The 27,503-nt window shown below is 35.7% G+C and overlaps 2 protein-coding genes across 3 annotated transcripts; both read left to right on the top strand.

Annotated features, from left to right (window-relative positions):
• Positions 1-339: 339 nt before the first annotated feature.
• On the top strand, positions 340-4,361 carry LOC118738981 (failed axon connections). 2 transcript variants are annotated; one of them, XM_036470053.1, is made up of 4 exons: positions 340-710; positions 1,663-1,997; positions 2,322-2,418; positions 3,527-4,361. In XM_036470053.1, the coding sequence occupies exons 1-4, from the start codon at positions 387-389 to the stop codon at positions 3,578-3,580; spliced, it is 810 nt and encodes a 269-aa protein (XP_036325946.1). In that variant the 5' UTR covers positions 340-386; the 3' UTR covers positions 3,581-4,361. The 2 variants fall into 2 exon arrangements, with proteins under 2 accessions (XP_036325946.1, XP_036325945.1); XM_036470052.1 differs by having other exon boundaries at positions 1,654-1,997.
• A 7,038-nt stretch (positions 4,362-11,399) lies between these two features.
• On the top strand, positions 11,400-24,891 carry LOC118738974. Its single transcript, XM_036470045.1, has 9 exons — positions 11,400-11,722; positions 14,239-14,534; positions 14,590-14,648; positions 15,416-15,539; positions 15,614-15,794; positions 16,703-16,895; positions 22,821-23,915; positions 24,018-24,152; positions 24,220-24,891. The coding sequence occupies exons 1-9, from the start codon at positions 11,529-11,531 to the stop codon at positions 24,370-24,372; spliced, it is 2,430 nt and encodes an 809-aa protein (XP_036325938.1). The 5' UTR covers positions 11,400-11,528; the 3' UTR covers positions 24,373-24,891.
• Positions 24,892-27,503: the final 2,612 nt, after the last annotated feature.

Genomic DNA, 27,503 nt, shown 5'->3' with positions numbered 1-27,503 from the left:
AGAATTCGGCTCAAAAACGCCCTATCTTAAACGAAAATACATTGAAAATAAGCTGAGATAGGGCGTTTTCAAATCGGCAGTTGAGATAGGGCGTTATTCAACCAAATTCTGAGGTAGGGCATTTTTCAATCAAATTCTGAAGTAGGGCGTTCGTGAGAAATTTTCTGAGCTAGAACGATGTAGAAAAATTTTCTGAGATAGGGCGTTTTCAAACTGGCTGCCGATCTTCCACTCAGCCATCGATATATGTACATATGTATATGAACCTAATATTGATCATATGCCCTTACTTTCTATTTAAATTATTTGCATCCTTTTTTATGCCACACAAAAAGTCCTCTATCATCTGTCTCGTTTTCTCTCTTTTACAGAATGTTGATCATAAAATGCGTTTCCGTTCAAAGAAGGGCCAATTACCTTTCATTGAATTGAATGGTGAGGAAATCGCTGATTCAGCCATTATTATCAAGGAACTATCAGCTCGATATGATAAGAATTTGGATGCTGCTCTTACAACAGAGCAACGAAATGTGTCATATGCCATGATTGCAATGTTGGAGAATCACTTGATTTGGATTATCTTCTATTGGCGCGCCAAGTATCCCGATAATGTACTGAAAGGATATAAAGTGAATTTGCAACACGCACTCGGCTTGCGTTGGCCAAACTCGATTTTGAATTTTGTATTTAAATTCACTTTTGGACGAAAGGTTTGTACTTATCCATTTATACATAGTTTATATGTACATGTATGTACATACTTACTTGGCGGTTGTTTTTCGCTTGATTTGCTTTGATATATATTCTATATATACATACATGGTATATGTACATATAACGTATATTGAAATTATATCGACATACACACACATCAATGTATTTATAAATAGCTGCTAGGTGCAGTTTGGTGGGCTGATAAGAAAACACTCTTTTGAAGCAATGCATCAACAACTTTTCATTGATTTCGACTTTCATTAGTCATCCAATTTAAAAATATATGTATAATCATCATACATATGTACATAGGAGTATTAAGAAAGCAGAAAATTCAGAAAAAAATCATATTTTTACGATTACTCATTTGATTTGCTCGCATTTGCACCGTTATTTACACTGACTTATCGCACGCTATACTTACTTACATTGCTACATTATTAAATCGCTTTTGGCTTTCTCATATCGTAACCACAAACAATAAAAATCGGCAAAGATATGTACATACATATGTATGTGGCTATAACGCAAGTGTGCACTTATATGTGTAAAAAGCTAATTGTGAGTAATAAATATATGTATTTAAAAGATTTGTAATACTTTTGCCAAACCAAAAATAAGAATTACAAAAGTATCATATTTGCCTTCAGCCATAACTACATATGTACATATCTAGCTATCAACTATAGAAATCTGTATTTAGATATCTACATATATATTTATCTAGATACGCTTGGTATCTCGCAATTGCTTAATCTGTCTCTCTGTGTCTACTGCACCACCACTCTTTGCCGTCTCTGTGGCATAAATATTTACTCGTAATTACATACATAGTCTTTCATGCGCTAAAGTGCTGATTTTTATGGTTTTGAACATGAAATCCACCCCTGATATATGTAATTCAATTTATTTTGCAATATGGTGATTTTTCATAAATAGTGGTTCCAGGGTTCAAAAAAATTGAAGGCTCACGGCATCGGTGTACACAGCCCCGAAGAGATTGAAGAATTTGGCAAGAACGATTTGAAGGTGTTGAGCGAAATGTTGGATTGCAAGCCATTCTTTTTTGGCGATGAGCCAACCACTTTGGATGTGGTTGCGTTTGCCATATTATCGCAGCTGCATTACTTGTCGAAGGATATCTCGTATCCGCTACGTGATTTCATGACCGAAAAGTGTCCCAACTTAGTGGGTCATGTGTCGCGAATGAAGGAGCGATGCTTCCCGGATTGGGATGAGATTTGCACAAAATTGGACTTGAATGCTCATATTCCAAAGCCAGAGTAAGTCTTAGTATTTTTTTGTGATTACTTTTATTTTATTTTTTATATATTTTTTTCGATTTGAAGCCTTATGCCAGATATTCACTGGACATTGAATGACAAACATTTTAAAAACAATGTTGAACGTTAAATAATATTTTAGTTTATGTTTAATAATGTCACGTGTAGACACTCTATGCTTTATTTTAAATACTTTATTATGTTTCCACGTGATGTTTTTTAAACAACTAAAATGTTCAATGCCTAGTGGAAATAGCTCGCTATTTGCTAAATTTGTAATTGTTTCAACCATTTCTTGTTCTATTTTTTTTTTTTTCTAACTAGGCCTGAAACAAAGGAGGGCAAAGAGGGTGAACCCGAGAAATCGAATGAGCAGGAGAATGATTCCGATAAGAACGAGAAAGAATTGGAAAAAGACAAGGTATGCTAGACGAACAATGCAAAGTGTGACGTAATAATCGAAAATTATGGATATAATTGCCTACATACTCAAAATGTTTTCGATATATTATGTACATATCTTATAGATTTTATGGATTATCGATATGTTTAATATTTATTGATATTGATATCGATTTCCCTTAAAGTAACCAGGGCGAAAAAATAAGTGTATACAAACTTTTTGGTTTGGAAAGCATCGTTAAACTCGAAACAGAGTTTTTTTTTATCTAAGCATTCAGAGATAGTACGTTCGTAAGTTTTTCGCGCATGTTAGCGTATTAAAAATTTGTTTATGATGCCGATGATGCTGGAAAAAGACGCATTAAGTCCTCAAATATTTAAAATAGGGGAGCCTTCGAAGCGGTTATTATCCGGGAATCCCTGCGAAAATCAAAAGCAAAGAGTTTTTACGATTAAAAGCAAACATCCTGGAAGCTGTAATAAGCACTGTCCTTGGGGTAAGACGACTCAGTTAAAGGAAATTATGCTTTTCAGTGGAACTCAGCGTCATCCAGCAGCGCGGGTATAACTCAGAAGGGTTGAAGAGCATTTTTTGCCCAGGTTTATATTAAATATTGGGATCTCAACTGCCTTACTACAGCTTGTACTTCCAATTTAAAGGCGTAGACTTGAGGATTGCAAAAAAATATAAAAAATGGGAGTTTAAAGTTGGTACTGTGTCGGAAGAGAGTTCGATTTATTTTGCAGAAGCTACTGCCGATTGCTCAATACTTAAATAATAATAATAGATTGGCGCTAACACATATGTTAGTGTTTGGCCGAGCTTCTCCTCCGACTTGTGGCGTGCGCCTTGATGTTGTCACACAAACCGGAAGGACCTACTCGCATTGCAATCGAAACTTTTACTCGATTTGTGAAAGCCTGCCAGAACAAAAATTACAAGAATTAACTCTCTTCCGTAAAAGAAGTAAAAAACTCGTATAACTACGTGAAAAATATTCTACATATGTTTGATACCTACTTAATTTTTATCAAATAATTTATGAAATATTTCACGCATAAAATTTTTATATTCATAAAAATACTATTTAAAATTTGTATTGTTTTCTTTTTCTTTATCTTTACAGTCGAATGAAAAGGAAATCACAGAGGAGAATAAGGAGAAGGAAGAAACAAAGTAAATATCGATGTCGATAAGCTTAGGACAACTGTAAAGGACATGCATTTAAAATATAAAATAAAACAGAAAAAAATAATCACACACAAAAAAGTATAATACAATAAAATTTGAAAAACCTTTTTTATATATATATATATATATTACGATTAGCATAAAATTATAAAAAAATATACATAATGTATAAGAAATTGCAATTAGTTAAAGGCGAAATAACTTCTGACGATGAAGGATGATTCTAACTGCTAATTTTTGTTTATTTTACATTTTCGTTTAAATGTTCTTTTTTTATTGTATAATTATATTGTTTACTTCCAAAAACAAACAAAGAAAAAAAGCAACATAAATGAAAAGAAATCATGAAAACAACAAAAGCAGAAATGCTTTAAACCTAACTGTAATTAAGTTTATTTTTCTATAATATATTAATTTGTGTGCAAATATAAAATATGTAATGAAAAAGAAATTGTATCGTATGAACATTGTGTTTTGAATGTTGACCAAAACAAAAGCAAAAACGAAACAAAACAAATTAAAACGCTGCTACAAGAGTTACATATGTATAAGTTCTTTTCCAGAAACAAACAAAAACATTAAATATTGTGTAAAAGAAACTAAAGCATAAATTAAAAAAAAAAAAAAAAAACTAAAAAATACTCAATATTCGAAATATTCGAAATATCACAAAAATCATTACAAGCGTGAGTAGTTACATTAATACGAGCATACATATGTACATACTACAAAGCGTAGTATACCAACAAGAACAAATATACATACAACCATGAGAACGAAACATTAGCACACCTGCATAGACAAACATACACATACAAACGCGCATACATCAAATTCATACACTCACACGCATAAAATAAAATCGCATACACCCACACATACATAAATGCATAAAAGATAATGCAAATTGTTAGCACTATTGGCTTTGTTTTTTTTTATTTTTTGCTCATCGTATTTATTTCAATACGCATAAATATAAATAAATCTATATACAAAATCATACATGCATACATAATTGCAACTGCATACATAAATCATTCGCATATATATGTATATATATATGTATGTATATGTATATATATATATATGTATATATATATATACGTATATAAATATATGTAAACACATCAAGTTCGCGTATAAATTGAAGAGTACACCGATTAAAACAAGAAAAAAACCAGAAAGAAAACAAAACGATTAAATTTAATGATTATGAAAAAGTAATAAATTAAAGAGAAGAACCAACAACAAGAATAAGAACAAAGTATTTTTCATCCACATGGCGGTAAAATATGTAATTGTAGAGTATTCAAGTATTTTTATGGATTATGTATTAAAGGTTATGTTATAAGTTTTTATAACATTATTTCTATTGTAGCTCAGTGTTTTATATAATAAACATATATAACATAAATCTTATTTAATAAATATGCTTCTTAATCAAATTATACTGTGCTTTTATTTCTTTATTTTCATTTTTTTTTGTCTTTTCTTCCTCAACCAAACATTGATTATAGCGTGGCTTGGATGTGATAGTTAAGGGGAAACGATGCCTATTTATGTACCACTTACAAAAAACAAGTTGTGATACTAAAATTATCATTCAAAGCCTTTGCCACGCAGGTGGACCAATTTTTTTTTAGACAACAAGTCGTTTTTTGAAATACTGTATGTAATAACTGATTGTCCATACCGTACGCACTCTTATGTATCTACATATATACAAACAAACATTCATATATGCAACCATACAGTAAGTAATAAGGCAGTATAGTAGACGTGATGCGGAAGTGGTAATGTAGTAGCAAAAGACGCGTATTGCATATAAAATTTTGGCATGCGTAGAAGGCAATTTGGGCACGACGTCAATTCACCACTTTGGTGCATACGCTTTTTTTGTAAGTATGTAAGTAAGGTGTGCAAAGCTGTACCGTATATGCATAAGTAGGTAGATGAGTAGGTTTAAATATACCCAGCAGCGAATGACAAATGGCATTTGATTAAGCTCTCTGCCTTTTCTTTTCAAATATGCATTACATTTAACATTGCTTCACATTGGCGGTAAGAGATGAGGGAGTCAGTTCTGGAGTTAATGGCGTTGTCTGGCAATTGTAGTATCACTGCTGGGTAATTGTCTTGCATATACTTATGTATGCAAAAGTCTTAGCGCGTAAGCAAATGCATTCATATACAGTATGGGTAGCACCCTCTAGGAATCGGCAAATAACCGGCGCGAAGTTTAACTCAGGTTAAAACTTTTTACTAAGGGGTTCCTTTTCGCAACGGATATTCTTAAATAAACAAATAAACAATTGGCGCTCACATACATCCCGATTCACTTCAATAAGACATTTTTTTTTCTTCAAGGTCCCAGTGTTTATCAATTTCGAAGAAAAATGGTGAAAATGAAGAGAAAACCTTGATTACTTTGGTTTTATACCGATTTTTATCAAACTACACAAAAAATTTGCTTATATTTTTAATTCATTTGAATGGGTACAGCGGCTTTAACACAAATAAAGGACTAAATTGAATAAAAAAAAACTAAACCATTCATTTAAAATCTTCTAATTGGCACTATTTATATTAGATTTTCTTTTTTTCTGAACCAGGCACAGAACAACTCTTGTTGGATACTTCACCCTTAATGGCAATGTATGTGTAAAAACCCCACCCGAAGGCTATTCTAGATGCATCTCGCTCTTTACCAGTTTTAAATCGGCGGAAGGAGCAACTGTCAAATCACTAAATGGATTGTCTGGCTCGCAAACTTAGCAAATCACCTGATTCCAAACATTTTCCATTCAGTTTGGATCCGTTTCATAGGTTGAACAATAGAAACTAATTGTGAAATGGTTCTTTGTTTCAACTTATTTTATTTTATTTTTTTGACGAAGCAGTCCAAATGAACATTTAAACATTCAGTTAAAGATGAACGCTGAATCAATTAACGCTTTGCTTTGTTATCCTCGATTTTACCGCTGCTGTTACACGAATCGGTACGATATTTTGCTGGCTTAAGCAGTACTTATAAGTTTTTGTTGCCGGATATAAGAAAACTTGCCGCCCTCAGCAACAAATCTATTGCCAGCAATATCGCCATCGTATCGATTTCTTATTACCATTAAAACGTCCGCCGCAACCAACTCGCCTCGAGTCATTTTCTTATTACCTGAATGAGTAGTTTTATTATTGCTACGGGCGATATTTGAATAATAATTTCTTGCAACAAATTTATTATTTTTTAATATTTCATTTGTTTTTGGACACAAACTTATAATTTGTAAACGAAATTAACTATTTTCGTCGCTATGGGGATTCGTATTTTTTCAACCCTGTCTTGGGCATAAATTAAATGTTTTTGAAGAATCCTGTTGACGCGAAGTTCATCAGTTTGGGAATTTTTGAAAATATATTCCTAAAATGACGTAAGAGAAATAATGTTGCCGATTTCTCACTACGGCAATAAATCGGCGAATCGCCAATTTGTTGCCATTGACGATTGTTGCCTATTTCTCATGTTTTGCATGGTGGAAAATAATACAAATTTTTAATTTGAATAAATAATAGTGTATTTGCCCTCGAAATTTGTGTTCGGCCGTTACTAAAAAGCCGATCCTGATTCAGGAGGGTAAGTTGTGTTTCAATGCTGCAGATGTTACATATTAACACCTAGGAGCAGTCAGCGGGGAACAACAACAATACAAAGTGCTTGCTGGCAACACATAGAGACCTCGCGTATTGAATTACATTGCATGCCTAGTACAAAAAAAAAAAGAAAATGCCTCTTGCCAAGAGTTAAAACTTTGGCTTCCCGACGAAACCTCTCATAATGCCCGCCCTTTTAGGTGTCGCAGATGCTCTATCGTCGGTAAAATGCTCTATTCTAAATGAGATACTGGAAAAGCACACCACAATCTCAGTCTAGCTAAGGGTGGACACATCCTATGCCTTTGTCCCGCTGTAACAAAAATACGATTGAAATATCTTGTAGCTCCAGAGTTTAATAATCTTGAAGACATGACAACACTTGGGCTTCAAGCATTACTGAAATTCTCAAAACATCTTCAATGATGTGTACTTCAAATATACTTAACTAAAACTCCAGCCAGTCAGAATAACCTAACCTAACCTAAGGGTGGATATTGACACAGGATGATATTCGATGTGTTATTGTCCTCAGAACAAAGCCGTCTTTATCCAGTGCAATCTAAAATAAACGCCTTTGTAATACTCCGTAAGGTTCGCTGTATTATAAGTGTTCTTCCTATTAGATAATTGAAAGTTATTTGATGACATAGTTATACCAGCACTTCTGATATCATTGAAGCGTAAAATTAATGCGGAAAATGTGGAAATCGCTAGCGGCTAACTACATCAGCAAAGGGCTCTAGTCTGGCAGAAAGCTCTACATAGAGTCTAGACAAACAGATCATAGACTCACACATCGGAAGAGGCTTAACTTGACCATTCACCTGCAACCGCTGATAATTTTCGTTCCTGGCAATTCAAAGATAGAACCGATCACAGGCATCTGAGTCTACTCGAAGGATCAATCAATTGCTTCTTCCAAAATACTGCAGCGTCTTTCAGGCTTAGATTCATGCAGGCAGCTACTCTAATAAAATGATTCCGGCTGAAAAAGCGTTTATCTTTGTCCCCATCGACTTTGAAAGCATTATATCCAAAATATTGAAATCGGAGATTTTACGTAAATGCTGTGACATTTAAACGCCGCTATCTGCTGGGTTCCCGGACATAGCAATATCGAATGAAATGAGGCATTTCTCTGAGATGCCAATAAACACCACTTCTATACAACCACCACAGACATTATAAATAACATAAGGACAAACGATATTTTTGTAATGTCTCAATGTCATTATGGCCGTTATATAGGAAACGACGGAAGACCTTTTGAAACTCAACAGATCTCTTACAATGTTTTTACTGTCGTCACTGCGCTTTTGAACGGATGCTCCAAAGCTAGTGCGTATCAAAGAATTCTCTCTACAGAAGCTGCCGCATCGCGGAGGTAGAACCTTTTGACATCCCTAGTTTATTTGAGATATGTAGTTAGTGGTTCATCGTCGGCCTGAGTACTAGGGACGCGGCGCAGCATTTTTCCGTTTAGAAAAAGAAGCGAAAGAGGTTGGCCTAGCGGTCAACGAGAAGAAAATAAAGTACCTAATGGCAACACGTAAAAACAAGTCTTCGCGTATTGGGATACACAACACTGTTGGCAGTTACGAAGTTGAAGTGGTAAAGGACTTTGTCCACCTAGGATCCAGCGTAAACACCACAAATAATATCAGCCTGGAGATCAAGTGAAAAATAACTCTTCAACAAATACTACTTTGGGCTCGGTAGGCAATTGAAAAGCAGAGTCGCTCCCGAAGAACAAAAATTACGCTCTACAAGTCTCTCATTATGACTGCCCTTTTATATACAGCAGAAAAATGGACGATATCGAACAAAGATGAGAAGGCTTTGGAGGGTTTCTAGAGAATTATTCTACGCAAGATGTGTGGCCCTGTTTGCATGGGTGACGGGTACTGAAAAAGATGGATTGACGAACGCGCATGAAAATACAACGATTGCGCGCTGGCTTGATCATGTTATAAATACGTATGGTTGACGAAGCTCCAGGGAAAAGATACTTCGACTCGGCGCCCATGTATGAACGAGAGAAAGTGCGCCCACGCACACAATGGAAGGAACATGTGACAGAGAGAATTGTTTGCACTCGGGATGTACAACTGGCGCAACCTCGCAGAGAAGAGAGGCAATTGGCGAAGCTTTTTGGTCTCAGCACAAACCGACAAACAGTTGTAGAGCCAAATACGAAGAAGTATTTAGAATTTGTTCAGCTGGGTAATGCCCTGATTATTCTTTCTTGTAAATTTGTGAAAGCAACTCCTGCTATGAGTAGTCGATTAAGCCATGTCTGTTTGTCCGTCTGTCCGAGCACAAATTTGAGCAAAAATTGAGATTGCCCTTAGGTTTGTATTGACAATGGGCGAAATCGGACGGCAACTGCGCCCACCTCCTATATAACTTTATTTTCGAAAAATGCAAAAACTTTGGAAAATTACTGTTACTCGGTACGCGCTTTACCAACCCCCACCAAACACGGTACGAACATTGCTTAGAGCGAGACTAAGAAACCTGTTCAAAAGTTTTAAGATCAGACATTAACCACACCCACCTCTCATTTAGGGGCATTTTACAAAAATACGAAAACTGCGACTCGTCCATTTACAATATAACGGTAAATTTTAGAAGTACGAAAACATCGATATTTCAATAACTAAAGACTCGAATTTACTTCAAGTTAATACTTACAACAATCTCTTAACAAGAAATAAGACTATACAAGATTTTTGGAAAATGGGCGCGGCACTGCCCTTTTGTGACTACGTAGAATTATTTCGGTAAGCGCCTTATCGATTTTTGTCAAGCTTGGTTCAATTATTTCATTAAGTCTAATTGAGCATACTATCGAACATTTTTGAAATGGTGCGTAAGTAAACACCCTGGTTTGTAATGATGTAGTTTACAAAAGGCGAAAAAACTGCATTTAATACGTGCGAGGCGTATATACAGCTTACCCGAGCTTATACTTTTTTACTTGTTCCAACTTAGACCCTTTTGGAAGTGAATTTAGACATGCTTCCTTAAATGTTTTGCCTAAACAACTTGATGCCAACCTCACATATTTATGTACACATGTATATATGTATGTATGTGGCAAACAAAATTTATGCATTTGCACGAACGAAACCATGTCCTTAGCCACATTTTTACGGATTGGGAATATGACTGCATATCACAATGATTGACAGCAAATATTGCCAATAATATGGATATCGATTGACTACAATTGTCATGCCTTAACATAACTAAACCAGGCAGAGCAACATGTGTGCATTAGACCTTACTGCCTTACAAGCAAACAAAAAGAGGTCGCCGTACACCAATGTTTAAAAAATATTTTTGAAAGACAATTTGGAAAAAACAATTCTTTTGGCCGAATCTAGAGGTCGCCTTTTGACACTTTTCAGTGCCACCCATGGTGGAATTATACCAGGTGAAGTAATTAGAATGAGGAGAAAGATTTTGAAGAGCTTTAAATTACTCACATTACGGTGGTACGTCATCGAACTTTAGAACTAACAAGTTTTCTGTTTCAGACATGAATATTGATACATCACACTTTAAAATCGAACTTTAAAAGCCGAGGTTAAGAAAAAAAAAAACATTTTCCAAATTGCCGTGCAAAAATACTTTATATTCAGGGGTGTAAGGCGAACGCTTTTTCTGGTACGGTCTAGTGTACATACATACATACATATAGAATATTTCAAATCCCGTCCGCATACTACAAATAAATGGTGTGAAAATCGGTTTGTTGACGATTTGACGTTCGCTTCACTTTTACCAATCACACTTGCAATTCGGTAAATGGCATGTAAAAGTATTGAAATATACATATGTAGATACATACATACAATACATATGTACTAAATATTTATTCAGTACTTACTTATATACAAACATAAAATGCTTGAATTTCTTTATGGCATTGCATGAGAACTAAATAGATAGTAAGTGTAGTAAAAAAGAATATTAGCAAGTATTTATAACTTATTGAATTGGCGTTTAACACGAATTCATTTACCGCTAAGTTCGATTTCGATTTGCAATGCTTTGCGCGACCTCCAAGTGGCCTATATTTATATATATATATATTGAATAATTTAGTTTAGTTTTATTTACTTACATATGCACATACATACTAACTGGTATATTTATTACTTTCGCCTACCATGCTGCACGTCATTTCAAGAAATCCAGCAGTCTAGTGCAATATTTGGTTGCGATCTGTTGGTGTTGTGGCGCGCAATATTAAAAGTAACGGCCACTCTGTGGCGGAAATGTCTAATCAGCTGTTCTTTCTAAGTTTGGCAGATATCTTTTCTGTTTATCCGAGTATTTTTAAAGAATTGATAACAGTTCGTGAGAAACAAACGCTTATTTACTTACCAAGTGATGCAGATTGGCAAGAACGAATGTATTATCGTCTCTTGGAGGTGCAAAAACGTGTGAACGAAGCTATTGATAGTGGCGTGTAAGTGAAAGTGGCACTATATACATATATGTGTGTATGTATGCATAACCGCTTAAGCGACTTTTGCTGTATTCCATATACTTAAGCAGTAAGCCTGCCATTATCCTTTTCGCTAAGGGGCGTTAATTAGAAACCAAAAGTGAAGCCCCTTTCTTCTTCACCTGACCTCTTCAACATAGAGGATACATTTCTCTTCCTTTACTACCACCAGAGTGGACCGTATTGACAACTTTCACTGGTGTGAAGATCGCTTACGTTCGTGCGGCATGACCATGGTATTTTAATTCACTGCACTTTGTCTATGCCGTTGTAATTCTCAAATAGCTCATCATTCTATCGTATCCGGCGCGTGATGAAATCACGCTCTCGATTTTGTTTTCTTCTTTTTTGACGCTGTAACCGCCTAAGCGACTTTGGCCGAGTCCAATAAAGCAGCCAGTCGTTTCACTTTTGTGCCAACTGACGCCAATTGGCAATGCTAAGTGAAGCCAAGTCCTTCTCCAACTAGTATTTCCATCGCAGAGGAGCCTCCCACTTCCTCTGCTACCATCAGCGTCTTCCGAGTTTAATACTTTCAGGGCTGCACCGTGGTTCAGCTTGTATGGAGCAACGGTCAAAACTCGTTTTATCGGAAACCAAATGATATTTCGCAATAAAACTTGGTACACTTGTTACTCTCTGCCTAGGCTAGGTTGGTATTGAAAATGGGTAAAATCGGATTAAAACTGCGCTTGGCTTTCATATAGCGGTATTTTTTTGGAAAAAAATTAAAACTGCGATATTTAAGTAACTACTGCAGCCAAATTACTAAAAATTAATATATAGAGTGAACTTTGAGCAAAAATTTTAGTATTTAATAATTTTTTTTAAATGGTCGTGGTCAAGCCCACTTATCATGAAATATGTATACCCGACGAACCGATTTCACCCAAACTTAGTACATTCATTACGGTTAACCCCATTCAAAAATTCTTTGCAACTTTTTGACAACGGACAATAATCACGCTGACCTCCCATGCATTGGTATTCTCGAAAGATAAAAATTCCACAATATTTTACTATATAATAACGCAAAATTTCTCAGGTTTGTATTTTGAAAAATATATGAGCCAAAAATTTGTGCAATTTTCTTTCAATTTGCCAATTTACTCCCAACCAACCAACCGCCGCTAAAGAAGTTTCACTTCAAAAACGTTTTTTTCTTAACAACGGTCACCCCTCTGCAGGCAATGGCAAACCTCCGAGTTTATTTCTGCCACGGAAAAGAGCTTCTCATAAAAATACAATCGCCGTTCGGAGTCGGCGTAAAACTGTAGGTCCCTCCTCTTTGTGTGAGAACATCAAGGCGAACGCTACAAATCGAAGGAGAAGCTCGGCCAAACACTAACATATGTGTAAGCGCCTGTCTATTATTATATTATCAGTTTCGCGGGGATACTCCTTTTCGTGCTGTAGAAAGCAGTTTTGAATTCGACAAATAGATGGAGAGTGGTGAACCTTTTCTCGCGCATATTTTCCAAGATTCCTGGTCTTTGGTTGATTTACCAGGTTTAAAGCCACACTGAATAGACACTGTCCGTTCGGTGACGGTGGGCTTCAGCCTTTCACACAATACTCTAGATAAGACCTTATACACCATATTAAGAAGGCTGATCCCACAGTAGTCGGCGCAAGTGGCGGGGTAACTTTTCTTGTGGATTGGGCAGAGTATACTTAAATTCCAGTCGATGGGCATGCGTTCATCCTACTAAATATATTCTGCCGAACTTGAATAGCTCAACTTGCAGGCCGTCAGCTCCCGCAGTTCCGCGAAATTGCTAATGGTACCTGGCGGTACATTGACTCCGTTGTCTTCGACTGAGGGCTTGGTTTAATTTACTCCGCTGGTTTCAGCGTTGGAGAAATGCTTCCTCGACTAGTTAGTACTTACAAAACTCGCCCAGGTATTGAAACCTTCCGTAAGCTGCCTCACTTTCTTATAAAATTTTCGGTGGTTTTTCCTGTCGCACAGCGTTTCAAGCTCTTCGCTTCTCTCTCTTCTTGTTACTGCAAATACGATGGCAGCCTGACCCTATAGGCAAAGTTTTCTACTTTTCGAAACATTATTCAGCTCCGTCCAAATCAGGAGAGACCTCTCCAAGCCGAATAGAAGTGACATAGTATTTAGCACGGTCGTCAACACCAGGGTCGCAAGCGCTACTCCAACTTAGAAAAGGAGATCAAAGAGGTTGGTCTAGCGGTCAACGAAAGCAGCGGCGATACACAAATAAGCGTCGACATAATTTGAGAGAACTGTTCTAAACACGATCCTCGTTCACGAGAGCGACGGCTTCTGAATAAGATAGAATGATTCACTGTGAGAACTTTGTAATGGCATGAAAGGAGTCAAGTGCTTAAAGCGAAACACGAAAGAGGCACAAATAAAGCAAAATGCTAACCGAACACATGCCCTTATTTCTAAATGAATTCCCTTTTGATAGATTTAGATTTTCAAAATAGCTTCATATCATTTACAGTGAAGTGGACTACGTTGTGGTACGCAAGGATATACATTCTTTCAATCATTTGGCGTATGTACTCAATTTATCTCCAACTATTTCGCCGACCATATCTCCAAATGGAATCTTTCAAGAGGCTAAAAAGAAATGTCCACAAATTCATGGAAAATCATTGAAGGATAAGAGTAAATTTTGGAATTTAACAACCATTGCACTTGCAGCAAAATTACTGGCAAAACCACCCAAACCAGTGGAGTTTGAAAATGAGCATGAAATGCGGAAAGTCTATTCGTTAATATACGATGTCTTCAGATGTAAGTATAAAGCTGATAAAATATGAAAAAAATATATGTCTGTATCCTTTTTCAGACAAAGTTGTCCTCTCAAATGCATTGCACGACATTGGATTTTACAAACAATTCCCAGAGGTAATTGGAAGGGTTTGACTGTCATCCAAAGAAAGAACACACTTAACGCTCGAGCTCTTTGTGGTTTGTATTTTCCCAAATTAGTTTCCAGTGCCTCTGTAGCCGATTGCTTAGAGGACTCAGGTTCAAAATCACGGCCGCTCGATGGAAAAAGTGGTTTTTAACACTAACTCCCACCTCGGCGGGCAATGATAACCCACCGAGTGTATTTATGCTTTGAAAAGGCTTTAAAAAACTTATTTGCCATTAGAAGGCGGCGATAAATTCCGAGTCCTTTCATTTGTGTGACAATATCTAGACAAGCAACGCAAATTGAGACAAAACGAAACGCATCCATAAGATTAACAAAGTGTAATCGCAAATAAACTACATATCGACGGCTGAGTGGAAGATCCACCTATATTCAGAAAGTGGCTCAAGAACAACCCATTTCAGAATTTAATTGATTTTTTTGTTATTCATATTCATACACGCCTCATTTACAGCTCTTTTTTTAAGTCAGCCATGATTTGAATTTGTAAAACACACATGCCATCACCTCTACAATTTCATCCTCTCCCGTACGGCAAATGGTTTCCTCAAAGAATGTGCTATATTGTAGACCATAGGCAATTTCTCCGAGATCGTTTTCGATCTGGAACCCTTTTACACCACAAATGACTGCTTAGTTTGCTTATTGTCCTAATTGGATTTAAATAGTAAAGAACAAATTCAAAAATTTGGTAGATCTAGCTACCGCTACAGCTTTCCTTTCTTTCAATTTTCAGCATATGGAAGATGAAAATCGCGTTTGGTTAATGTTTTACGAACTGCTTGGTCGGAATTTTAAGCAATGTTTCTCTGAAGAAATCGATCTGCAGTATAAATTATTTCGCGAATCTGAAGTCGAAGGTTAAGCACAGTATTTAGCATTTTTTTTTGCTTAGGAACTTTCTAAATATTATATAAATTTTCCCGTTCTTTAGAAATCGCGGAACATCTTTGGGATTTTCGAAAATCTCTGGCTGCATCCATATCCCGAATGCGAATAAAATTCAATGCACTCAATCTTTCAAAGCTATTGCCCATTCATCTACAAAACGAAAAGGTAGCTACTGCAGCTTCGAACACCATGGTAACCGGATGGATAAATCCTTTCTTATTGCGGTAAATATGTATAGAAATGCATATGAATGTACATTAGGGTGCTCCAAATATGCATGTGGAAAAGTAAAGTCGGAATTTTAAAGGCCCGTCCACATAGAACTTTGGCGTTGCGTTGGCGTTGGCGTCGCTTCAACAGCTGACTATGAATACATGAATTCAAATGCAGCCGTCCACATAGCCGAAATTCGACAACGCTCACGCCAACACAAAGCAAAAAGATGGCCAACTCTCAACTTTTCGCGTACGTTGCTCGTCAGCTGTTGCAAATAAATACAATTATGTGAAATATTTTTCCTTTTCAATCAAGTGCGAGCAAGAAATATCTTTTTTAGTGCAATTATTGATATGAAATATTAATTAATCTCTCGTTAGTATGTTAATTTAGTGGCCCAAGCATTCGCTGCCAAACGTTCATTGTAGCAAGCATACTTTTAACGTGCGTTCTGTCAAACCAACTTCAACGCCAAAGCCAACGCGAAAGTTCTATGTGGACCGGCCTTAATGCCCTACTGGATTGTTCTATACCGAAAAAAATTATACCCCTGTTTTTTATTTTGAAATCAAAAAATATTTATATGTAGGTCGCTCAAAGCGCTTAAAGTTTGCCATGTATATGGGAAAAAACAAGTTTTCGCAGAAATGGTATTTATATACATACTATACTATACATACATATTTATGTAAGTATTTGTTTAAATAGTTGTAAGCGCAGGATAACAAGTCTGTTTGTAGATATATGCACATAAATGTACATATGTGTGCACATAAATACATACATAAGTACATATTTAGTTCAAAGATTCGTTATAGTTATTGACATATCTTTGATACTTGTATACACATATACTACATATGTACATATGCATATAAATAAATATCTTGTATTTTATTTTATTTTCACAATTTAGTGATAAAACCTCAGCCGACAAATTTCTACTGGAGTGTGGTTATATATTGCAAGAAAGTGAAAATGTACATGGTTTAGAAACCGATCATTATCGTTGGGACAATGTTTGTCCACTATTTATATCTTGCGTGCCACAAAATAAGGGCGAATTTACCAAATCGAAACTAGTAACGAAGCATTATTTTATCATTCAGGTAAGTTGAAGCTATTAAGACACTTGCATGTACAACCCGCAACGAAATGAAACGATACAGTCACCCGGTTCGAGCTATTTATTTATTTATTTTTATTTTTTCAAATTAATTTTGATTATTTTTTTATAGAAGTATACATATCTAACAAAAACTATATATAATTAAATCCGAATTTCACACTTTTTTTTTTTAAATTCTAAGTATGCAGTTGCTGTAAGCCCGTTTAATTTTTGTTCGATAAATTGCAATTTTTAAGTGTCTAGAAAATACCGTTGATTTTTGCATTTTTGAAGGCTTTGGGCATTTTCTTCCATTATATGTTTATATGTATGTAACTAATGTTCGCAAATAAAAAAATTGTTGTTGCGCAACTTTGTTGAATTTTTCTAATTTTTTTTACAACATTTGATATTTTCCCAAACTATGACCGTATCACTTTGTCGCAGGGTGGATCTATGTACATATGTCCATTTATACCTGGTGGAAGTGTTAAACCGCGCTTATTTTTTTCGCGTATTCCGCTAGACGGAAGTTCATACCAGGAATAGAAAATGAAATTTTTCCATTGCACCTCATTTAAAGGTAAAATTTTACCCGATAGCGGAAGAATGTTTGTACATATCGTCGCTACCATGTCAAACTATCGAATTTTAAATTGGGTACTTTGCAGGAGAGCAAAAAATCTGTTTTTGTCATTAGGAAAAAGAATTGAGATAGATAGATATGGACAAATGTGTCGATTAAGCCATGTCTGTCTGTCCGTCCGTCCGTCCGTCCCTCTGTCCGTGTACACGATACCTCGAGCAAAAACGAGATATCTCAACGAAATTTGGTATGTAGGTTCCCCTTATCCAAGGTAGGTTGGTATTGAAAATGGGCGAAATTGGACTGTAGTCACGCCCACTTCCCATATAACGGTATTTTCGAAAAATGCAAAAACTGCGATATTTCAGTCAATATTTGATGCAAATTGTTGAAAATTAGTATGTGGAGTAGAATTGTGGTAAAAAATAATATTGTTATGAAATTTTTGGAAAATGGGCGTGATCCCGCCCACTTATGATAAAATGCTGTATCTCAGTAGCCGCTTCACCTATCCTCACCAAACTCGGTACAAGGCTTGGGTAGGTTCTAGCTAAGAAATCTGTTGAAAATCTTTGAAATCTGGCAATAACCACGCTCACCTGCCATATAACGGTAATTTAACGAAGCACGAAAGCTGCGATAAATCAGTAACTACTGGAGCTAATTCACTTAAATCGATGATTGCAATAACTACTTAGCAGAAAATTTGAAAATTATAAATTTTTGGTTAATGGGCGTGGCGCCGCCCACTTATGACCACAAATTGGTATCTCGGTACCCGATTTATCAATTTCCACCAAACTCGGTGCACTTGATAACCTTGGTACGGAAAAGCAATTTGTTGAAAATTATTCAAATCGGACTAAAATTACACCCGCTTCCCGTATAACGGTAAATTTCAGAAATGCGAAAATTCCCATATTTCAATAACTGAGGACGCTAATTTACCTCAAGTTAATAGTAACAACAGGTGGGGTGCAATAAGGCCATACGCAATAAAGCCATATGGCAATAAAGCCATATTTTTAGGCAATAAAGCCATATGGCTTTATTTCCAATCGGAAAGAGAAATAAAGCCATACAAAAAATTTTGCAAATGAGAAATAAAGCCATATTCTGAAATGACACTCTCAAGGCGGTGTTAACGGCGAATCTGAATTTTATCTGAACATTACGTCCAAATGATGTGTTTGTTGTAATTCATTATTAAATTCGCCTTGGACACACTCCTGAAACTGATACTGAATTATTTAAATTTATACAAATTATTACTAATAAAATGAAATAAATCATTATTTAATATTTCCGGATTTATTGGATATTGAAAAATAAATATATGTACTTAGGTAAGTTTTAATTTTGCGAGTGCATAACCTGGCGGGTGCACATTTGCTGGCTCCCCGCACCGCGCCGCGTGTGAAGGGCGGAGCGCGGGGGCCGGCGCAGCGCGCGCGGCGCGTGAACGGTGAAGCGCGGGGGCCGGCGCAGCGCGCGCGGCGCTGCTGGACGCGAAGGAGAGTAATTGCATGTTTAAGGTGACGTTGTAGTTCAAGGCGGTTTAGTAGTTTTGTTGCGAACTTTTTCCATTGTTCAAATAAAAGAAACATAAAAATTTGAAAGCGAAATAAAGCCATATGGCTTAATTACCAATTGTAATTGGAAATAAAGCCATATCGAATTTATGGCCTTATTACCAAAAAAATATGGCTTTATTTCCAATATGGCTTTATTGCGTATGGCCTTATTGCACCCCACCGTAACAACAACCTCCTAACAATAAATAAGACTGCTATAGATTTTTAGGAATCGGGTGTAGTACCGCCCACTTTATAACTACAAAGGTGTACCTCGGTAACCACTTAATCGACTTGTACCTAACTAGGTTCAATTATATCATTAAGTCTAACTCTGCATATTATCGAAAACGTGCAAAGGTAGTTCAGAGAAAGTTGAAACGACGATATTTGATACTTGCGCCGGGTTTTCGGTTTCCCCCGAACTTATACTTCTTTACTTTGTTTTTTTTTTTATAAATTTCCCAGCTCGTCTAATTATTTTGAGAATACGAAAATACTAAAGGAATCTGTCCTTAGGACGCCAAGTATACTTTTGACGTTGAGCATAACCTTAGCTCTATTCGAAGGTCTTCGAGACTTGTAAATGTGGTTCCTTTTAAGCTAGACCAGCTTGCCCTCACCAATTGGAAATTCTTTTCACCACGCTTTTGAACCATTTGTACTACAAAATCCTCAATACGAGTCAGGAGCCGCATTCGATTCAGCTGCTGAAAATGCTACAAGCTGCTTAAAGCCTACAGCGCAAATTTCTGAAGCTTTAAGAATGAATTAAAAGATATTGGAATAAGAAAAGTCAATACTTGCTAGTATATTAAAGAAATCCTGCTTATTGGAAGCGCATATCAATGTTGCGTAACTTCTGTAGTACTTTGGAACATTCGAGATAACAAATCGCAGGAAAAAATTTGTCTACACTTCGCTAGTATTACTGACGGAATTTTGCAACAGAGGAAAGGATTTTTTAACATAGTACCATCCAATTCTAAAAGGGCAGTAAGAGGACAATTGGACCTACTTTTCCATCACTGGTTCATATCGTCGCTTGGCGTGCAACTCCCCGTCTACGTCAAATGCAATACCACGTATAAGGCTGTCCGAAAATTTCACAAACTAGCAAAAAAACGTATTTTCTTCAAAAATGTTCTAACTGAACTTACCAAATATGAGCTTCTGCTATAAATACTATAATTATTCACAATTAAATTTATGGAGTAGGCAACCATTGAGGCGGAGTAACCAAAATTACTTTTTTTCTCTGCCACCTTATACCTGGTATTGCATTTGGTGGGTACGCAAAGTACGATTTGTTTTTTTCTTGCGGAACAAAAGGAAAACATCTGTTCAAGACTGGCCGCGAACTACTCCAAATAACTTGAGTTACTTTAGAAAAATTTCTTACATTCTAACCCACCTAGCCCACCCCCGATACTATACTTAATTTCAGTCGATTCGCAGTCGGATTTTCATAACTCCATCTCTCAAACACCGCATCGACCCTTGATTGCGATTTTATCGTAAGCGGCAAAAGGTAAATTTTACAGGAGAGGTTTTTTCTTTAATTATCTCTAAAACAGTGTAAAAATATAATTGGATTTAAATGGACAACAACATTATTGAATGCCAGCTTTTCCCTATTGTCTAAAGGTAAAATGACACTTACGATATTTTTTCTTGAACATGCTGAGAGGAAAGTTATCAAAGAATTGGTGCTTGCGATAGTTTTTATGTTGTAAAATCTGGGCATTTATAAACGAAGGAATGCGGATACTTAAAGGACTGTTTGAAAAATCTGAATTTTAAGTCAATTATATATAAACACTGAAAATCAGCAGAAAATGCTCAACATATTTTCATATTTAACTGTTTGGTGCATATTTTCATATTTAACTGTTTAACTGTTTGGTGGACTAGATTGTCCACAAGTTTTCTTCGTGGATGCAGTCTTAAAGCTCATTCGATTCTCTAACAATTCTAACACCACATTAACGCTACTACTTGGTATTTTTTGACATTTTTTTTTAAAGAATGAGAAAAAAATTAAACCTTTAACAGAATAGGTTCAGTGCCAAAATCTTCATATTAGGAAGATTTTTGGCAAATTTCGAAAACAGTTTTTATAACAGTTTATTCGTGTGTTTTAAACCTTGTTATTGGAGAAAAATTTGCTAAATGAAAACTTTCAATCTAGAGATTAAAATCAGCCACTGCAATTTTATAAAAAGAAGACTGAAGTGCAAAAGTTATGATAAGTAAGAGGATAAAGCCAATATCTTATAGCAATTTGGATGGAGATAAACGACAAAATAAGATAATTTCGAAATTGTTAAACCATATAGCCGTATAAGCTGGTGTTAAGATGGCAATTCCAATTCATTTGCAATATTTTCTATACCAGTGCATACAATGGGAATATAAGTCCCGTTAGGTGTCTGTTTTTATCTTTCCGATAGGGTTTTTTTATCTTATAACCCCTTGGCAAAGCAAGAGTTTCAAAAAAGACCCCGCTCGACGAGCCACGATGCACTTAGTGATTGCAGCTGCAATTGCATAATGACAGATTGCACTTAATTGTGATAAAAGAAAGAAGCTGATTTTGAAGCATTCAGTTGTACCAAATGCCGATGGAACTTTGGTTAAAACTTTGGAATATTTGCTGTCAGCACGAACTCGTGCGTGCATGGGCGTTCAGTAAAATTTCATAAGAGCACGAATAAGCACCAAAAAGCCCGTTGCTAATACTACAAATATAGATAAGCTTTTGTTTTTATACAAAAAATAAAAATAAAATAGTACATATTAAAACCCTTTTGATAAGAGAAAAGCATAAAAAGAAATATTTGGAAACCGATAGAAAAAATAAGATACTTAGTAGGTTTGTTTACATATCTGTACATAAAATACCTTCCACTTTTTCTACTTCCCAGAAAATATATTATAAAAATCTTTGATGTAAAAAATTGATTCGCTTAAGTAAATATACATATGTAAATACACAGAAAATTAAAAATATGTACATACATATGTATACATACAATAAAAGTTGACTATTTATTTCCGGGCTGGGACGTGTCCCGTCGAGCCGGGCCGGGCCGGGCCCCACTAAAATTCTTAACGTGCGGGCTCATGCGTGTTTTTGAAAGTTGATTTTGCACTCGTGCCGACTTCCAAAAAAGGAGGAGGTTATCAGTTCGTCGGAATATTTTTTTTTTTTTTTTTTTTTTACGTATGTTACCGCATAACTTTGGACCACGTCGATAAGGTAGTGTCTCAGAGGTGGTCCCATACTAATCTGGTTGAGATCCGATCAGTGGATCATGAGATATATATATATATATTTTTTTATATGGGAGTTGAAGTCGGTTTTTTTTTTGCTAAAAATTACTTGTTGCTATGAAAGATTTATAAGATGCTTAAGTCGCTTCTGGCTCGGTTCCGCTAAACAGTCATATTGCCCGACGTTGCCTCTTTGTATTGTGGCAGTGCTGTAACTTTGTCCTTTCTAGTCGTTTCTGAACTCTTATCATGCAAATAGCCTCAGACTTTTTGAAGATTCGCGAATATATACATACATACATATGTAAATACATATGAAAGAAATAAAATTATAACAAGCCACATTTGATCTGTGTTCAATAACTCCAGTACCCAGCTATATATATATGTATATATAACGTATACGTTTGAGCTGAGCTTAGGCAAGCGCCTGACTAGTAGACGTCTTTTTTATATACTCATTGAATTGTATGCTTATTTTTCTCGCTAGGACAAAGCGTTCTCCTATGGTCCAGCGGTTATGTCAAGAATGTTAGAATACTTTCAGTTGAGTGGTGATATCCTACAAACGCATATATCCTCACCTCGCGCCACAGCATATCTAGCATCACTATTTTATTCCGTAAATCGAGTAAACAACTTTTATGTCTACGGCGCAGGTCCGAATCTGAAGGAGTATCGCCGCTTTATGGAAGTTCTAGGCATAAGTAATATACGCATTTTTGACGAAGTGTTTACTTCGTTTCCGTTGGAATCGAAACGCTTCGGCTACGTCGTCGGTATTTTCGCCAATCCACCGAATTCTTTTAGTGCAATTTCCGATCCGATAGATTTGATTTGCTCACGAGGCGGCGACTTGAGTATGCTAGAAGTACTCACCGAATCTGAGATAAGTGATGAAGGCAAGCGTAGAGTGTCGCTGATACTCGAAGAGCAGCTACTCACACTACAAATGGCCATGGCTAGACCACAGATACAATTTATATTGTACCAAACACATTCAATTGTATCATCGGAAAATCAAGATATGGTAAATTATGCCGTCAAGCTTGTAAACGAAACATCGCTAACAAAGCATAAAAATGCATTCAGGGAGAAGAAACGACTGGAAGCATTAGCCGATGCAGAGGCTGCTAATATACCCGCTGCCGCAATGGGGTCGCCCAGAAAACGCGCAACGGCAGATGAAAAGGGTAAAGCAGAGGCTGGTGGTGCATCGAAGTCCGAGATATCGGTAGAGCAAAATGTTGAAGCGGATAACAGTGAGGACAGCGTACTGCTGCCAGATACTGATGAATTTGTATGTGAAAATATACCAGACATATGTATTAACCAAGACAATTGCATGATCAAGCAGTCCAATGGTTGTTATCTCTCTTTGATTAAAAGAACGAAAATCACACAATTAAATGCAAAATATCTCATAAAGATGGCAGAAGCACGAGGACTCTTCGCTACAGCGGAGAAAGGACCAACGCCTAGAGTGAAAGGAATTAAAGCGCAAGACACAAATGTGGAACAAACTTTCCCAGATGAATATTTGGACAACCACAGAGAGGTGAAGCACATCAATGTTGATCACTTGGTAAGATTTTGATAAATTTGGTAAAAGAAAAGGCCATAATTTCGGTAGTAACCTAAATATCCTGATGAGTATTCCATTTCTATAAGCTATACTTCTCTATAGATCTCACGTTTGATGAGGGATACAAATTCCAGTTTAAATCGCGTTGGTTTATCGAAGGCTTCCAATCAAAAGCATCCACTAAAATTTAATTTTAAGAGAAGAGAGTGTGCACGCTACAAGGCTTCATTACTGAAGGTAACAGAAGCGATGTATAGCATTTTGGCTATTTTATTATTATTTAAAAACATTTAACTTTTTATAGGTCTATCAACTCTCAAGAAAGCAAACGAATTCTTCTCGACGTTGCTCACTCGAAAGCTTGGCAGAAACTTGTTCAACAGCCATTTGTTGCTTACAACGCAAAGGGTTAAGAAAATTACCGTACCCATTGCATATACAAAATTTAATAATATAATCTAATTACATACTTAGTTGTTATAAAATAATTCTTGTATTTATTTATACATATCGTTACCTTAATATAGAAAGGCCCTAACTCATATAGTAGCTGAAAGGCAAAAAAGCCGTAACTGACTAAAATTTTTTATTGCTTAAGATGATGTCTGGACTTATAAATTCGATGAAATGTATCATAATCAATTAAAAAGGGAATTTTGGATTTTTACTTAGTTACGGCTTTTTGTATATCAGCGACGATGTGAGATAGGGCCTTTCCATATTAAGGTAACGATATACTGTACAGTAACTAACTAGGGCGTTAAGAGGCTTCTGGATCGCAGTGTATGAAAGTAAAGCAATTCGTCTAAAAATTAAATAACTTTGTAAAAACGCCTAGAAAAAATATTCGGTGAATACATTTAGATACACAGATATATAAAAGCTAGGGTATGTCAGAATAAAAGACACTACGACCTGAAAGGTCCTTTGTATTTGTAAAATCATTCTCTCAATTCGTCGGCCATGATTTTTTTTTCTGACGTTTGCAAGCATTTTAAAAACGTATAAAATTGAAAAAAAAAAAATGAAATTGTTCACAATTGTTATTATTTGAGATTGAAAATGAGAATGTGTGTGTGAATTTGAGTTTTGAATTTTAAAATTATATTGCTGGTAAACGTCAGACCGCCCCTCTCTCTGGAGTTTGACTTACGAGGGCTATTTTTTGGTGAAAAAATTACATCGACGTCGAAGTCGACTGCCATAATAGGGCCGATGTTTTATACGCTTATATGACTGCGGTTTTGTCATTGCATTAACCCATTTGAAACTGGCAACATTATAAATTAATTTCATAGTGTAATAAACAAAGAGAAGTCAATATCTCCATATATGTAATACTTCTATATTGGCAGTAAGCTATTTTCTCAATGTGTAAGCATTCCGAAATCAAAGCGGTCGCTTTTTGTCTCGAGACAGTCTAGTACGGTTTTTGTGTAGGTATTGTGTACGTGAGCGCCGTTTTTGTGTTTGTGTTGTGTTCATGTTTATTTATAAACGTATGTGTTCCTTTTTTTGTACGTGTTTATTGATATATCTGTACTGTAATGTAATGTTTTCGGACGGTACTAGCTCTTACCAGTGTTCGGATTTAAAAATTGTGTGGTAGAATCTGGAAAAAAACGTGGTAGATTTAAAAAAAAATGTGGTAGATTTCAGGTTTTGGGTCAAACCTTGTACAAAAATTAAAAAAAAATCTGCAAGGCTTCACCTAAATTGCAAACATTTTAATTAGAATCTAAAAAAATTAATTTTAGTACAATAAAGTGCAAGATTGAAGTTGCTAAAAATTGCATTGAGTTTTGGAAAATTTTTTTCCTTAACAAATGCAGTTCCTTCCATATCAAGATATTTTTGGAACATATTTTTAAAGATTTCTGCAACCTTGCATCCCGATGTAGCGAATTAATGTGGCACGTTCCGGAAACCGCTACTTGGGATTTGCCGATTTTGACAATTCTCAAGTAAAAGTAAATAATGCTTTAGAAACTTTAGATGCACTGAAATTTGCCAATACTTTCACAAAAATCGCCGTTTTTTAACATTTTCGCTATTAATTCTTCTTATAAATCATATATTTAGCAATTTAACACAATAAAACCACGTTTCCTGTTAAAAAATTGAATATTGAGAAGATTTACTATTTTACAGTTTATTTTATCCTCCCATTCTGCCTCTTATTACTGTTTAGTGTTGGACAATTTTTGCTCTTAAAATTAAGAAAATTATGTCGAGCAAAAATAAAACTACTTAAAAATGCGAATATGTGATAGATTTCAGACATCGTGTGGTAGATGCTCAAAAAAGTGATAGAAATCCGATCACTGGCTCTTACTGCCAATATAGGAGTGTTACATATATGATTAAATGACATATTTAGTTTCGATGCGCTTATTTGACAACAGTTTTGTCATTGCATTAACCCAGTACTGCTCGTCTCGTAGTTCGGTATACGAGACGAGCAGTACGTTCACGACTGTTATAATCCGAAATACTCATTTTTACTTGACGAGTTGCTCGTTCACGACTGTGACGGCTCGAGCCCAGCTTTCGTCACTCGAAAATTTTACCTCAAGGAGGTGTTTTATTTAAGTTTAAGCGGTTTGAGCGACCTCTAAATATATTTTGATTTCAAAATAAATAAATAAAATAAGTTTTCGGTAGAGAACAATCGTAAAGGGTGAGAGCATTAAAATTCCGACTTTACTTTTCCGACCGATTGCCAATTTTTGACCGATGCCGATTCCAATCAATCGGCCTTAGGGCAAAGAATCGGCCGATGCCGATGCCGTTCCTTAAAAAAAAACTACCTGAATATAAATTCATTCAAGCGCAAATGTTTTTGATAAACTTTTATAATAACAGAAAAACATAAACAAACAACATTACAAAACAAATAATCATTCAAGAATCTATTCACTTATTTACGTACATACCTAGGCACATTGAACAAATAGTATCACTAGAGCAGCTGATTTGATATATTTCAAATTATTTGGTCTCGAAAATGTCAAATTTTGCTCACAAAAATTCTAAATTTTTGAAATCTATTTGCATGTGAAACCTTTTTCCACACAAAGTAAGAGATTGAATAGCAGCTTTTGGAACGTTCGCCCTACCCAGCAGCACAACCGCTGATTACTGGGCCTTGCAAAAGATGGATCAATGTTTCGAGAAGCGAACAAATTTACTAAGAAAGTTGCAACGACTTTTATTTTTTTCCAATTTCAATTTTTTATTTTGTATTTGACATGGCACGCTTTGATTTCGAAGAAAAAACAGTTTTTGACATTTTCGAAAAAGTAAAAAGAATCGGCTAAGAATCGATGCCGATTCTTTTGGCCGATACTAGCCGATGCCGATGCCGATTAATCGGTCTAGTACTTACCACTAATGAACCCCGGAACAAAAAATTTATTTTCGAGACAAGCTTATCGATATGTCATGCTTTAAGATCTAACTGTAATGTCGAAGATATGACGACAAATGTAAAAATGCTATCACCACTACGGCAAAAAATGGGTGGTTTAGAAATTGCCTTTCAAAAATACTTTAGACTCAAGGGTGTACGATGAACTTTTCTTCTGG

Source organism: Rhagoletis pomonella, unplaced genomic scaffold (assembly GCF_013731165.1).
Source record: "Rhagoletis pomonella isolate Grant_MI unplaced genomic scaffold, Rhpom_1.0 Rhpom_scaffold_00005, whole genome shotgun sequence".
NCBI classification, from domain to species: Eukaryota; Metazoa; Arthropoda; class Insecta; order Diptera; family Tephritidae; genus Rhagoletis; species Rhagoletis pomonella.
This window is presented reverse-complemented; position numbering and strand designations above follow the sequence as displayed.

What these genes read in the sequence shown, in the direction of transcription:
- LOC118738981 (XM_036470052.1), top strand. Translation starts at nt 387, where the DNA reads ATGCGTTTCCGTTCAAAGAAGGGCCAATTACCTTTCATTGAATTGAAT. An exon ending in AATTCACTTTTGGACGAAAG is followed by an intron (nt 711 to 1,653) that starts GTTTGTACTTAT and finishes TTTCATAAATAG; the next exon opens with TGGTTCCAGGGTTCAAAAAA. An exon ending in GCTCATATTCCAAAGCCAGA is followed by an intron (nt 1,998 to 2,321) that starts GTAAGTCTTAGT and finishes TTTTCTAACTAG; the next exon opens with GCCTGAAACAAAGGAGGGCA.
- LOC118738974 (XM_036470045.1), top strand. Translation starts at nt 11,529, where the DNA reads ATGTCTAATCAGCTGTTCTTTCTAAGTTTGGCAGATATCTTTTCTGTT. An exon ending in AATATACGATGTCTTCAGAT is followed by an intron (nt 14,535 to 14,589) that starts GTAAGTATAAAG and finishes ATCCTTTTTCAG; the next exon opens with ACAAAGTTGTCCTCTCAAAT. An exon ending in ACAAGGCTTCATTACTGAAG is followed by an intron (nt 24,153 to 24,219) that starts GTAACAGAAGCG and finishes AACTTTTTATAG; the next exon opens with GTCTATCAACTCTCAAGAAA.